The sequence below is a fragment of the Ruditapes philippinarum genome, unplaced genomic scaffold (assembly GCF_026571515.1).
Source record: "Ruditapes philippinarum isolate M1 unplaced genomic scaffold, ASM2657151v2 ctg1780_1_1_1_1, whole genome shotgun sequence".
NCBI classification, from domain to species: Eukaryota; Metazoa; Mollusca; class Bivalvia; order Venerida; family Veneridae; genus Ruditapes; species Ruditapes philippinarum.
The window spans coordinates 137,436-153,025 of record NW_026857615.1 but is presented as its reverse complement, the minus strand read 5'-3'; the positions used below and the strand labels follow the sequence as shown (position 1 = coordinate 153,025).

Here is a 15,590-nt window from a genome sequence, read left to right as displayed (position 1 = left end):
TATTTTATTTCATAAGATATTTCATGGACAAAATTAGAAATTCAAAACATAAGTTGCATATATCCATTATTTGTTTTAATATAGTAATAATTTAGGCTAATTAAAACATTATAGGTATTTTACACTCATGACGTGATTATTAATTAATTTTTAGTAATGCTTTTAATACTTTTTTGATAAAAGCTTGAAATTACAAAAGTACTTAAGTAAACAGTACATACAAAATACACTAACATAAAATCATAAAACATTATTTCCTATAATTTTTTTTCCAGTGAAATGCAAAATGAAAAATTTAACTTGATGCTCTAAATCAAACTTCAACCTACCTTTCCAGGAGTAGGAGATGGTGAAGGTGTAAGTGTGGAAGTTGTACTTCCCTTTGAAGAGGTGCTCCGCCCTCGTGAGGATCGTATTGGAGTGACCGAGGAGCTACCACTTGTGCCACTAGCACCGCTTGTTGAACTGTTCGGGGATGTTGTATTTGACATGTTACGAAATGCTGATGGAACTGTAGGTCTCCTACAAGTAATCCACGAATACTAAATAGAAGTTGCACACTACTAATAGACGTCACGCACTATTGTAAACTACTGAGCGACATATCTACATATCTAGCTTCTTTATATGAAAAGCTTTGTTGGCTAGAAAATGTTCTGTTGATATTTGTTGTATTATTTAAAGTTAAAATACATGTGTCTGGAGAATGAAAATTCCATTCGTCCGCTTGTAATTATGAGAGAACTTGATGCAGGAGGAGAAGAAAAATTTGCCTGCATCTACTCATCCTGCAGAATAAGTAACTCTGAAAACATTTTTCAATGCCTGAATGAGTAGAAAAAATGCTGCCAGCATATTGGATTTTGATGCTACTCTTCCTGCAGGACACAGGACGAGTGACTCTAAAAATATTTTTTGATGCCTGATATCTTGAAAGATACTATATGTAAACAAGATAGGGATGTAGAACAACATGTCAAGAACACTGTGTATGTTTATGTTACGTTATTTATCAATCTGTTCCGGTCAAACAATGACCTTCATCAGGATAATACAAAGAGTAAAATAGTGTAGGAAATGAACCAGTAAATCATGCATATTTTTGGGGTCAACCAGTCTATGTCTAGGAACAGTAAGTTTTATATACCAAAATGTTCACAAGGGTATGCAGAATATATAAACTCACCTTGGCATGAAGAGTCTAGAAGGAGTTTGAGATAAGGACGAGAACATTTGATTTCTCTCTGATGTATATGATGTGGATGATGATGATGGTGGAAGGAACAGCCCGGTACCCTGGTAATCACCTTTAATTAATATACAATGTACATCAAATATTTCATGCGTGAAAATCTGTTGTTAATTCAAAAATGATACTGAAACTTTCATACTCCTTTTTTTTTTTCCAACAAAATTGAAAAGCGTTGCAATGCTTTTAACACATAACACATTAAGAATTGCACAAATATGCTATTTTCAATTTATTTCTGAGTATATTTCTTAATTATCATTTTCCATATCTTTCTGTTTTAAGTGCCCCAGCTGGTCTATGTCACAAATCCAATTTTTATATTTTTAGGCTTTTAGACCTCAGTTGAGGGAGTTCCTTTAGCACTTTTTATTTTCAAAAATCGTTAAAAAGTAATTAAAACAGTAATATTACCTGAGGAGTTAGGACTTGGGTTACTACCATTCTGTGTAAATCTAGCAGAATTTGTGGGAGATATTTGACTAGTATAACTACTGTGATTCTGTAAAAACTTCATAGGACGTAAAATAGGCCGCTCATGACCAGAACTCTGAAATGACAAGATTTGATTTTTAAAAGCATATTCATTAAAAGTTCAAGATTCTGATTGTAAATCAAGTTGAAATAAGTTTTTTTGTTCTGAATTGCTAATTATTCATAAACATCAGAAGTCATAAAACTTTCAAATGATACTTCTTTGTTTAATTGAATTATGTGTCATTAAACATTGATCCAAATAACATTTTATTAAGGTATCAGAAGCTGTATAAAGCATATTTCTACAAACTCTAAATGAAATCTCTAAATATTAACAAAAGAAACAGAGAACAAAATAATAAGAGTATTAAACCCCAAAATAAAATCAAAACATTTATAAGCGTAATAAAGGGGAGTGGTGGCCTAGTAGTTCAGGTGTCTGTCTCTCAACCCAGAGATCATGGGTTCAAGCCCAACTCAGGTCAGGACCATGAATCCTTATATGACATATATATTGGTTAGTTCCAAGAAGTGGCCTCAAAAAGGCTCACAATCAAGCTGCAATAAATATGTTTAAACTAAACTAAACAAAACATTTCTGTATATGAGTGAAAGACATTCAGGATTTGTTTATTTATTTGTTTAATTGGCTTTTACGTCACATCGACACAGTATAGGCCATATGGCGAAGTTCCATCTCTACTGGTGGAGGAAGACCTCAGATGCCCTTCCATGCATTATTTCAGACACAAGTAGAACCACTGACATTCTGTAATCTAGCTGGATAGCTTCCTCACATGATAGAAATTGAAATCCCTGTCGGGATTTGAACCCTTGTACACTTACAAGAGTACTGTTACTATCAATGCCAGTCATAGTGGTCTTAGATCGGCCACCAAGACCTCTCCAAGGTCGTGACGGGCTGTCCAGGTCAAATGATGGTGGTGGTAGAAATGGCGGAATTACTGGCTTCAATGTGTCACTTGTTGTCATGTTGGAATGAGGAGGGTTGATGTCCTGAAAAAAATATATATATGATAAGTATCAGTTACAAATGATATTCTACTGATACGACCTCCCAATATTTAAATCATTGATTCTGTGCAAAGCAACAATATAATGACATCAGATGACAAATATCGGCAATACACCAAATTCACCAATATAACAATTATTACAAATACTGTAATTCAAAAAACTTGTCTATAATTTACATTTATACCCACTTAAAAAGTTTTTAGTGAAATAAATGTTCCTTTCATACAATAATGATGTATATCTTTATAAACGCCAATTGCATGACTTTGCTTCTGCCTGTTTGTCATCACTTCTATAGAAATTATCCGTTAGATAACAACAGCATATTTTTAGACATGTTATGTACATGTATTTCATTGGGCACCTGCTTCTGTTAATGTTTTGCGTGAATTTTCATAGGTTTTAGATATTTTATCAATAAGTCAAAATTATCTATTTTTTTAAATCTATTTTGATAATTGATCGATAAAAATATATCAACGCTACATCATTGTTTCTACCAATGACAGCTCTGCATCATTTCACTGCTTAATAGCAATTACGGTCCAACTAAGATGCTACGATGAGGGCATATTTATAGACAGTATTGCAAGATGATTCTAAAATATATCAAATATCATGTGAAGTTAGCTAATGCAGTTTTACAGAAGTTCTTAAGCTTATGTGCTCTTTGAAAACCTCGATGACCCCGATGACATATGATTAATCTAACTGATTTTCAATTTTTTGATTTGTAGACATTGAAGGTATTGGACATAAATGTAAATGTTCTTGCCAAATATACCTAAAAATAACCTTACTGATAAAAAATATTAATATTTCTCATTAGAAATATACTATGCTCAAATGATGTTACAAAATATTGATAATTGCCTCACAGTCTTTTTGTAAATATAAAATAAACATTTTTTTGGCTTCACACAAAATATATTTGTTACACATTATAGGTGGTCACAATATAAATATATAGTGTCATTAAAAAAACTGGCAGTTTATTAAAGAAATGGCCAACTTTACTTGACCTGTAAAAGAAAACGCAGTTTCCCATACATAGTTTTATGAATTATTTTATTCAAATTAGACATATTCACTAAAATTTCATAGATTTTAATAAATTTCTGTGATTTAAATATTTTACTCAAGGACGAGTATAGTTTATCTTTAAATTTATTGAGATGATGGTTAAAAGTCATACAGGATCCTAGATAAATGCCAGTTACAACAGTTATTGATGTATAAGAAATATAAGATACATACAAGGGTATATAAAGCGGCACTTTTCTTTGTCTCCTGTTTCATAGTCTCGTAGCTCGTCATAGACTGTGTCACAGGCTCCATTACAAAATTATTCTTCTTTGGAGACTGAAATATAAACAATATTACACTAGTCTATTTCCGTTGGCGAGAGAAAACTAACTCAAACATCTGTTCTAAAAAAATATGTTCACTTTGTACATGTATGAATTCACAGATAAAATGCACATAATTATATTATATAATACTAGAAATTTAATGAGAAATTTTTATACTGTACATGTATAATTTAATGTTTGTGAAATCAAATATTCATTAACTTATCTTGTAGAAGTAAGTAATTAAAGTGACATTATGCACATTTTTTACTGTCATGTTGAGCTGAATTGACCAAATATTTCAAAAGATTGACTGTTATAATGATGATTTACAGTTGATATTGGAAAAGGTTTAAGGTAAATATGGATTTGCCTAAAATACAAAAAGACTTCCCCACTCTTTGTATAAATTGAACATCACACATTATTTCTGACAGATATTTATCGATATTTTTCCTTGGCCATGCAAGTTATTAATCATTCATGCGAAGCAAATTATAATCAAATAGACAGGAATTATTGCAAAATTAAAAATATTTATTTTTACTTTCACTCACTATACATGTACATGTATACCCTTAGATGGGCATAACGTCACTTTAACTGTTACATAACAAATGTGTAACATACAGAAAAGACACATACTAAACACACATACAAGCTGAAATCTTTATATGTGAAAACTCTCCATACTGCATCATTTACCACTGTCATATACAGATAAAATCAATACCTCACATGCGTACAAGCTGAGCACTTTTATGTGACAAGTACAAAATATACTTACTAGTTGAGGACTACTGTGAGATTGTTTTAATGACGTCAGATCTTGTATACTGTCAGATTGACCATCTGCAGTTAGTGGCATCAGTCGATTGTTAGTATTAAATGTCCTACCGATTTTCAGGTTCCTAAACCGGTTCGATAGCCTGTTTAACCAGCCCTATAAAAAAAATTATGTCTCATTTTTACTAAAACTGAACGTTTTGTTTTATACCTAAAAAGTTGTATTGAAACCAGGGTCATTTAACAAAAACTGCCTAACAGAAAGCTTGTTCGGCTCTTTTTTAGTGCTTGATAGTAAAACAGTAACTTAACTAAGATGTGGACTAAAGGTCAGAGTGCCATTGATACTCAAATAGCAATGAACACTAAGCCCTTACATCTCTATCACACAAAAATAAATATACATGTATTAACCTTTGTTTTACTTCTACACCATAAATATTTTTAAAAAATCCTTTAACTTTGATGGTATTAAATGTCACTTAAAATCTTAATAGTAAACATAAATGTATTGAGATTCAAGAGAAATTCAAGAGAATTGCATTTTAAACTTTTTTTTCTTAGCTTATTTAAATGTAGAATAAACAATTGTATTTATGAAAATATAGTATAAAATATAGCTACAATCACCTTTAAGCCACTTTTTGGTTGATCATCTAGCCTGAAAACACATTTGTAATTGTGTTATAATTAGTGTTACATTTTAATTTTTACCATGCTAAAATTCAATATTAGACTTTGAACTGTTCATTGTAATTGTTGAAATTTAGCCAAATTAACTTTCAAACAAGAACATGATTGGTTAACACATGCCCTCGGCCCAGATTAATAACAGCAACCACATTTTTTTAAAAAAGGTTTATCAATTAAATTATGGAAGGAAAGAAATGTTAATACAGTTACATGTAACTGAAAGAGTCATGACCTTTTGATTTTGTCAAAAATTGAATTTAAATTGGCATGTCATCTGTAAATAATGAATTTGAAAAATATTCAGCATGGCATAAGATGTTTATCAAAAATACAGAAGCACAACCCTTGACCCAAACTCCATACAAAGTTAGGAGGACCACCTAAAGTATGACCCTATGCCCATTCTGTTTGCATTTATTTGTCTTTGTAATAAACTACGAGTGAAAATCAAATCCTAGGCATTACAATCCTAGCAAATTAGAGCTATATCATTAAGCATCTAGCAATTATGGTAATTTTTTTTGAAATTTAAATAATACTCAACCCCACCCACCCCACCCCGCAAAAAAAAAAAAAAAAACGAAGTGTAGTCGGTATTGACTTACAGCTGCTCTGGAGACAGTGAAAGAGACGTTGATGTTCCATTTTGTTTCGACCAAATTATGTTTTTGGTCTTTGGTTTTTCTCCTTTATCAACATGCATGGCCCGAGTTGCCAGTAACCGTAGTAACTCTGTATCTGCATCCTCTGTAAAAAATAAAATAAACAGTTCATGATTAAACAAGACTGAAGTAATTTCTAAACTTCTAACCAACAAATGATTCTTATTTCTTCAAAAAATATTCTGGAAACAACTTTTACCTTGCCTTTGAGATTAATACACTTTTTTTAATCAAGTTCAATCTTTAACAATATCATAATTATCAGTTATTCACCAGATCTTTCTAAAATAGACCCTTAGTATAAATCTGTAATAATGTTTAACATATGCAGTTATGTTGGTTACACAATTAAAGAACAACCAATTTAGCCAGTTACCTTAATTAAGCTAAGCTACAAACTAATTAGCTGGTTATCTTAAACTAAACTAGCTATTTAGCTGGTTACCTTAAACTTAGCTTACTGTTTAGTTGGTTATCTTGAACTAAACTAGCTATTTAGCTGGTTACCTTAAACTATACTAGCTATTTAGCTGGTAACATTAAACTTAGCTTTCTGTTTAGCTGGTTACCTTGAACTAAACAAGCTATTTAGCTGGTTACCTTGAACTAAAATAGCTAACATTTTACCATTTCAGGACTCCCACTCACAAAACAGGTAAGTAAACAGTTGCTTTGACACAGAGGCTGAAAACATCACGTAAGTACCTGTATAATGCCTATTTCCTATTAATAATCTAGTCTTAATTTGCAAATATTTCTTTCTTTTTTTTCCTATCAAATTGTATTGTTTATTCATACCTATCAATGACGCCATATCAAACGCGGTGCAGCCGTTTTTTGCTTGCGTAGTCACATCCGCACCCACATTGATCAGAAAAATTGCCACAGATTTCTTCCTGTAAAAAAATTATATATTCCATTATAAACAATAAAACTTTAAATCCAGCAAATAATTATCATAGGATAAAATTGTCAATTATACAAAATAATTCTAACTTTACTATGAAATGTCTGCTCCACAAAATGCAGTCTTTAGGTGTATGTTTATATTTGATTAGTGAAACTTCATCTAAATTATAAGTTTGTTTTAAACAAATAATGTAAACACAATCAAATATCTCTATCACCTTTAATTTCTTTACCTAGACTTAACATTAAATATCCGGACAACATAAAAGTCTTTCATAATGTAAATGCATGCACATACAGTACATTTAATGATGTTATTTTGCAAACAAAATTCCAAATTTTATGACTTAACAAATGCATGATTCAAATTTATATTGTCACTCTAACTTAGATCACATAGTCTAGCAACAATAAAACTTATCTTAACATGAAGATAATGTACTTATCTTGAAAAAATATCCAAAAATTTGTCAATACTGAAGTATATTTTAAGATTAGTGGTAAAATTGATAGTGACATTTAAATATTTGGTATTTTGTTTTGTTTAATGTACCTTGATTACAATAAAAACATCCCCTTACAATTGCATCAGGCCATCATTGAGTTTTTGGGTAGAATGCTCTTTACCAACATAAGAAATGAGGGCATACTGGTAAAGTGCATTAAACCTTAAACCACAATGCTCATTGCGCATGCCGGAACTCAAACAAGAGTTGTCCGTAAAGCAGTGTGCTTAAATATTCTCAGTGAATGATATAAAGAAAAGGGGCATAATGCTGTAAAAAGGTATTTTAAGAGTAATAAGGTCTACACTCACCATGTTAGATAACCACAGAACACAAGGGGCCATGTAAAGTTTCAACCAATTTCTTTTGAGTCAAGTCAAATAGTCAAATCAAGTTTAGTAGTTTTGGAGATACACATGTACCAACTTCCACGATAAAACTTAACAAAAGTGTGACACAGACAGCCTCCAACACCAACCTGAGTGCAAATATTTTTCCCTATTCTTCAAATTTCAAGCTAAAAATGGCAGCAGTTCAGGATTTAATTTACACGAGATAGGTGTAGTAATACCTGGTGTTTGGTGGGGCTATAGCCAATGATAACCAAGCAAATAAACAATGGAATGATAAAACGGTATAGGTTACAAATTTGCACCAGATTAGCAATTCCTAACATTAAGTTTCCTAGTAACAGGAACTCTGGTCTAATTTCAACGTATCAGAAAAGTGCATATATCTCCATTCATTTTGTTTGTAAACAGGTGATTTTGTGTTTTAATCACAGAGGGATACAAAATTTTCATTTCTACGTTTTGAACTTTTCATTCATTTATCTGTAAATGTCCTCAACATGAATACACTAGGCCTTCGCATGAACAAAACTTTTCTCCTGATAAAGAATAATATAATGGTTTCATTAAGCATTAAGATTTCACAATAATTGTCACGGTAATTACATGTATCTGGAAACGTTTAAGAACATGCTAAATGAAAGATTTAGGTTTGTTTCAATCATACTACATCCACAATATCTATTATTGTAACTTCCACGGTTTGTTCAAGTCACATTACTAGTTTTAAAACTACTCGGTGATTCTGTCGACGTCTAAATTTTGTTCAACATATATAGATATTTTTACGCTTCAAACCCAAAATATATAAAATTTATACAGAAATTCATGCTGGGACTTTTACAAATGTCATTTTAGCATGATTCAAGTACATAAGATAATTTTGATATTTTTGCCATAAATTTGCCTGAGTATCCCTTTAACAGGATTCTATAACTAGAAATGTTTTAAGAATCAGAATGTTTATTTAAAATTTTACCCAGGGTGTTCACTAACCATGAAATCCTGAGGGTCATTTTGCCAACTACAAGGCCAAATCCTCATGATTTTAACAAAATTTGACCCTCCAGTTAAAATCCTGAGGGTCAAACAAGGCATTTTGGAAATTTGAAGGGTCAAAGAGTCATTTCAAGGGTCAAACGGACACCCTGTTTACCCATGATAAGTTGCCTGCATTAGTGCCGTCCACCCACTGATCGTATCCTGCTTATTTATATCACAACCTCGCTCGAACAATAACTGTGCTATATCAATTCGCCCTGTCATCGCAGCAAACATGAGAGGTGTGGCGCCATCTTGTGGAGAACATGTGTCACGCTGACTGACGTCGATATCTAGTATATCACGTATACGTTGTATATCACCTGTTATATATTATAATTGCTACATTAAATGATATGAAAATGAATAGATTGAATGATACAATACTTGAAATTTTTAAAACTCTTTTATCTTAATTAAAGATACCCAATGTTTTTTTGTCTTTGAAATATTTGGAGACCAGCCTTTTTCTTTCACAAAAAAAGAAACATAGAATAAACTAGAACTGCCACTGCCAAGGCGTGAATACCTCCGCATACCACTTTGTCAGAATCAACAGTGGCCATTTAAAGCTCAAGGACAACCTCCCTGCCAAATCTGAGCTAACTAAGCCAGTGCATTGCTAAGTTATGTATTCTACATGCTTAAAATGTAAAAATCAATACACTGTGGACAGGCATTCTTAAGCATTTGAGCAGACAAGCTTATTATATTAAAATCCCTGTGACCTTGACTTTTGACATAGTCACCTTAAAATCAAAAGGGGTCTTCTACTAGTCATAAATAACCTCAATACTAAATATGAAGAATGTTGACGCAAAGCATTCTTAAGCATTTGAGCGACAAGCTTTTTTTTAGTCAAGGCCCATGTGACCTTGACCTTTGACCCAGTGACCTCAAAATCAATAGGGATCATCCACTAACCATGATCAATCTAAATACCAATTATCAAGACTGTGGGTCAAAGGAATCTTAAGTTATTGGGCGGACAAGCTTTTAGAAGTCAAGGCCCCTGTTACCTTGACCTTTGACCCAGTGACCTCAAAATCAATAGGGATCATCTACTAACCATGACCAATCTAAATACCAAATATGAACACTGTGGGTCAAAGTAATCTTAAGTTATTGGGCAGACAAGCTTTTTGAAGTCAAGGCCCCTGTGACCTTGACCTTTGACCCAGAGACCTCAAAATCAATAGGGATCATCTACTAGTCATGACCAATCTAAATACAAATATGAACACTGTGGGTCAAAGGAATCTTAAGTTATTGGGCGGACAAGCTTTTTGAAGTTCAAGGCCCTGTGACATTGACCTTTGACCCTGTGACCTCAAAATCAATAGGGATCATCTACTAACCATGACCAATCTAAACACCAAATATGAAGACTGTGGGTCAAAGGAATCTTAAGTTATTGGGCGGACAAGCTTTTAGAAGTCAAGGCCCCTGTGACCTTGACCTTCGACCCAGTGACCTCAAAATCAATGGGGATCATCTACTAACCATGACCAATCTAAATACAAAATATGAAGACTGTGGGTCAAAGGAATCTTAAGTTATTGGGCGGACAAGCTTTTTTGAATTCAAGGCCCCTGTGACCTTGACCTTTGACCCAGTGACCCCAAAATCAATAGGGATCATTTACTAACCATGATCAATCTAAATACCAAATATGAAGACTGTGGGTCAAAGGAATCTTAAGTTATTGGGCGGACAAGCTTTTATAAGTCAAGGCCCCTGTGACCTTGACCTTTGACCCAGTGACATCAAAATCAATAGGGATCATCTACTAACCATGACCAATCTAAATACAAAATATGAAGACTATAGGTCAAAGGAATCTTAAGTTATTGGGCAGACAAGCTTTTTGAATTCAAGGCCCCTGTGACCTTGACCTTTGACCCAGTGACCTCAAAATCAATAGGGATCATTTACTTACCATGACCAATCTAAATACCAAATATGAAGACTGTGGGTCAAAGGAATCTTAAGTTATTGGGCGGACAAGCTTTTTGAAGTCAAGGCCCCTGTGACCTTGACCTTTGACCCAGTGACCTCAAAATCAATAGGGATCATCTTCTAACCATGATCAATCTAAATACCAAATATGAAGACTGTGGGTCAAAGGAATCTTAAGTTATTGGGCAGACAAGCTTTTAGAAGTCAAGGCCCCATAACCATTACATAAATTTGGGGTTCTATGAATGCATGTTATATTCTTACTGACTTAAAATATTGCTACAAACCTCTTTTAGCTGCATCAATTATATCAGGTTTTCTGTCTTCAGGCTCTGAAAATAAAATCATAAATAACTACAATGAATGAAAAAAAGTATCTTTAAGCTACCATACAATGCAAATCTTATGTTAGGACTTCTTTGAAGTCTAGTGTGTGTATTTCAGCTTACATATACTAGGAGTAGCCACCTGTTGCCCATATGAGCGAGTCCTCCAGAAGAGTATTAGTCATTTTAGATTTTCAAGGATAGTGCAAGGTACAGATACAGAAAGATATACCCCAATTCCAGAAGCTTCTCCTGGTTTTCTAGCATGCCAAGTATTTAAGCATTCATACATGGGACCACAATTTAAAATGACTCATCCGAAAGACTGATAAGTTATTTTTAGTTGGCCAGCCTGGGAATCAAACCAACAATGTAGAGATTACAAGCCTTGTGCTCTAACCTACTCAGCTATGCAGACTGGTCGTTTTGAAGACTTACAGACAACTTAAAAAGCAAGCTTATGCCAAATGTTAATGTTAAGGGTAAGCTAGACTACTGATGCGAAGTTTCGCTTCAAAATATTTTTATATAATTATTACTGAAATCCACTGATTCAAACAAAAGCATGTCAATAAATAGAAGTACAGCCAAGTAAACTTATAAAGAGAATCTATTGCACAGACAGCCTTATGGTTATACACTTTTGTATTTCCCACAATGCAATTCTCTCCATTCAAAATTATTATAAGAATATGACAAGGCTGTATTTTATTTAAACAATATTTTTATTTCCATTCATAAATTTTATAAAAGCCTATGGATCAAATATCCAAATTACAGTGTATATTGTCACCTGGTGCCAGATATTAGTCAGTTAAGATTCTAGATATGTCATCAACCGAACTAGCCATATAAATATATTCAATATATCATATTAAACAACTAGTAAACACTTATTGATTTATATGACATTTGAAAACAATTTCAGGATCAAATTGTTGTTTACAAGTATAAATTCAGGATATTTCAATATGGCATGAAAAAGTACAGTCATGTATAGCAAAATAAAAAGATTTAGATTATTTAGATGAGTATATCAAAATGTCTATTATACATTGTAACACTAAAACAACTTCTGTAACAGTTGAATCCATGATGATGATCCCTTGGTATAAATAGAGACAAACACATTAAACAGTACACAAAAACTAATTTTTAGATACGAGTATTTAAAGCAGCATGCCTCCAGATCAGCAAAAATATTTCAATAAATCAAACTTGTGAAAAATGTACTAAGACTTTATGAAAAGTAGTCAAGTAATAATTTACATGTTTATATATGAGTGATTTATGGTGAATTTTGCATTATGTGTAACTATATTTCTACTGCATTACTAACACAGTAAGGGCATTTTTGGCATATTGTATTAAACGTGGGTTGTAAGTGTAAATTGTTTCTTTTTGGTAACTATGCAATATTATACATTTAATTTCATTTTCAAAATTTTCTTGAAAATTAGCATAAATCTGGAGGCATGCAGCTTTAATTCCATGCCAATTGTTATTGTATATGTGTAGCATTTCTATACAAACCAAAGAAACGAAAGATTATTCAGTTCTAACCCAAGTAGGGCACTCAATACACTTACACATATTCCACATAACAAAGCCCTTAATGAAATTGTAAATTTGAAATGCTTAAGAATTCATAATCCAACAATGTTAATAGACTGTAAAACATAAGTTTATTACATGTATAAAGGAAAATTCTACTTCTAAATGCATAGTAGGTGCCAGACTGTATGCTTACCTATGATAGGTTTGTTAGTTGTTTTCCTTTCCAAAAATCCCCGCACTTCCCGCTTTCCTCTTATTGCAGCTATTGTTAGTGCAGTATGATCTAACCCATTTATTATATTTGGGTCGCCACCTCTCTCAATAAGAATCTGGGCAGTAGTCATGTGACCATTCAACGAGGCCAACATGAGGGGCGTTACTCCGGTTGAGGGTGTGCGGTAATTCACGTCACTGCCTCGGTCAAGCAACAATCTCAGCACAGCATCATGCCCCTGTTGAGCTGCTGTCATAAGGGGCGTATACTCGCACTGACTTGACCCGTTGATATCTATCCCAGCCTCCACCAGGAGTTTAGCCACCTGTAGATGTCCTCCACGAGCTGCTAGCATAAGAGCTGAAGCACCAAAACTGTTTGTAGCATTAATGTCGACTGGATGTTGCAGCAATAAAGACACAATGTTAGCGTGCCCATGCCTTGCTGCCTGCATTACAGGGGTCCACCCATATAAGTTAGTCTTGTCTACTGATGCCCCTCTCATAAGTAATAATCTTACCACCTGAAAGAAATGTTTATATTATGCTTTGATTCTTCTCCAATTAGTCCTAAAAGAAGGGGCAGTTCAGTTCTGCTATTTTACACATGTGACAAATGAGCTACAGATGTATTTGAAAATCTTGACATAAGTGTCCTTGATGTAAATGATTACTGAATTAGCTGGAATGCAGAATTCTTATTATTTAAATGTGAAACAATTTGTTGTTTGTTTTAATTTTGAGGAATTTAACCTCAGTGGCTCAACCTTTGTAAAATTCCTAATACCGTTGGCTGTCAGTATTTTGCTGTGTTGAATACCGATGGCTGTCAGTATTTTGCTGTGTTGCTCCTAAACAACACATTTTTGGGACAAAAGGGCTAAAAGAATGAAAAGTTGAATGATGCTTGGAATAAATCAAGGACACAAATAATATTAATAATTACTTGTCTGATACAGTTCAATACATAAAACTGCCTAATAATAATCAAAGAGGTTTTTAGATTGGAAACGGAAACAATGCATGAAATATCGAATGACACCTTAAAAACGTTACTAAATTGTAAAATAAAAATGAACAATTTTTTTTTATCTGAATTCCCTGTTCGTACGCATTGCCCTTTCATATTAAGTGTTGTATCAAAAGCTGAATATTGATGATTTATCAAATTCAATTGCTTGTACATATGAATACATGTGTAATAAACCGATATCATGGTGTATTGAATGCAAACATGTTTTAAAATTACATATCACAAACACAGAATGACAACTATGTTTTTCCTGTTATCAAAGCTTACAGAAACTCAGAAAGGGTCTTCATTTTTACCTGAGGCAACAGATGTGCTAACAAAATCAACCGACTTGGCCAATTTTCAAGGTAATATTTTTATCTACAAGTGATTTTAACAGCATTTCAATCGATGATATTGATCACCAGTCTGTTAATATAAATGAAAACCCTGTTACAAACCTCTGAAATTCTAATCCAGTGTTCAATTAAACAAAGCAAGAAAAAGGGAGGAAAGTGACTTTTCTGATTTATATCAAGTAGAGTTATATTTTGACAAGACATGAAGAAATCGGTCAGGTGTTGCATCTAGAATTTCAAAATTATGGGGGATTGTCCCCCACTCAATTCAAGAATATGGGGGATTTGAAAAAAATGTGGGGGACAAATATTTACCTTACAATATGACGTACTGAAAAGAATTCATTTATTTTACGTTCAGGCATTTTTGACAGCTATCATCCGCTCAAAAACGGAAATAGAAAAAATAAAATATTGATGAATATTACAAAACACATGCAAGATGACCCAGTTGACTGCTTCACGCGATTTAGTACGTATTTTAGTCATAACCGCGAGTGAAAACAAACGTGGATGTAGCGTTCAAGATACAATGAAGATAAACTGAATTAAGTTGAAAAGATCATCAGATGCGCGACTTGGCGCACATTGACTTCATTAAAATGCGCGATGTACATTAAATATGCGCAAATCGCACAATCCCGTGGCCTAGATGCAACACTGAGGAATGAGTTTTAAACAAAACTTGAGTGACCCACTGCCCCCCCCCCCCCCAACCCACACACAAATCCAGTGTCTGTGCATTTTTACTTAAAGATAGCCATCATTAAATCTCTATTGGAATTTATTACACTCCCTACATGACAGTATTTTTCCTACCTGGTCATGTCCATTTCCTGCAGCGACCATTAAAGCAGTATTTTCATCTTCGTCAGGAGTATCGACTCCAAGACCCTCGTCCAACACCGCCTGTGCAGTATCAACATCGCCCTGCTCGCACGATGTCATCAACTGTTGGACGGAATCCATTTTAGGACACTTATTGACCTTAGTCACATGTTGAAAGCTAAATTATTTACAGTCTGGGACAAAATAAAACACAAAATTGTTTAATCTGACACTGGAATTTCGTCCTCCATTTTGAAACGTATCGTAGAGTGA

General features: G+C 33.3%; 1 protein-coding gene across 1 annotated transcript; it reads right to left on the bottom strand.

Annotated features, from left to right (window-relative positions):
* Positions 1-329: 329 nt before the first annotated feature.
* Positions 330-15,590, bottom strand: LOC132750354 (ankyrin repeat and SAM domain-containing protein 6-like; the record flags this gene model as incomplete). Its single annotated transcript, XM_060740320.1, has 13 exons — positions 15,309-15,590; positions 13,099-13,642; positions 11,310-11,354; positions 9,179-9,386; positions 7,056-7,153; positions 6,201-6,342; positions 5,533-5,563; positions 4,904-5,059; positions 4,022-4,126; positions 2,573-2,743; positions 1,664-1,799; positions 1,187-1,307; positions 330-522 (listed from the first exon to the last, which is right to left on the bottom strand). Coding segments are annotated over exons 1-13 (2,100 nt in total), but the record flags the coding sequence as incomplete, so codon positions are not given.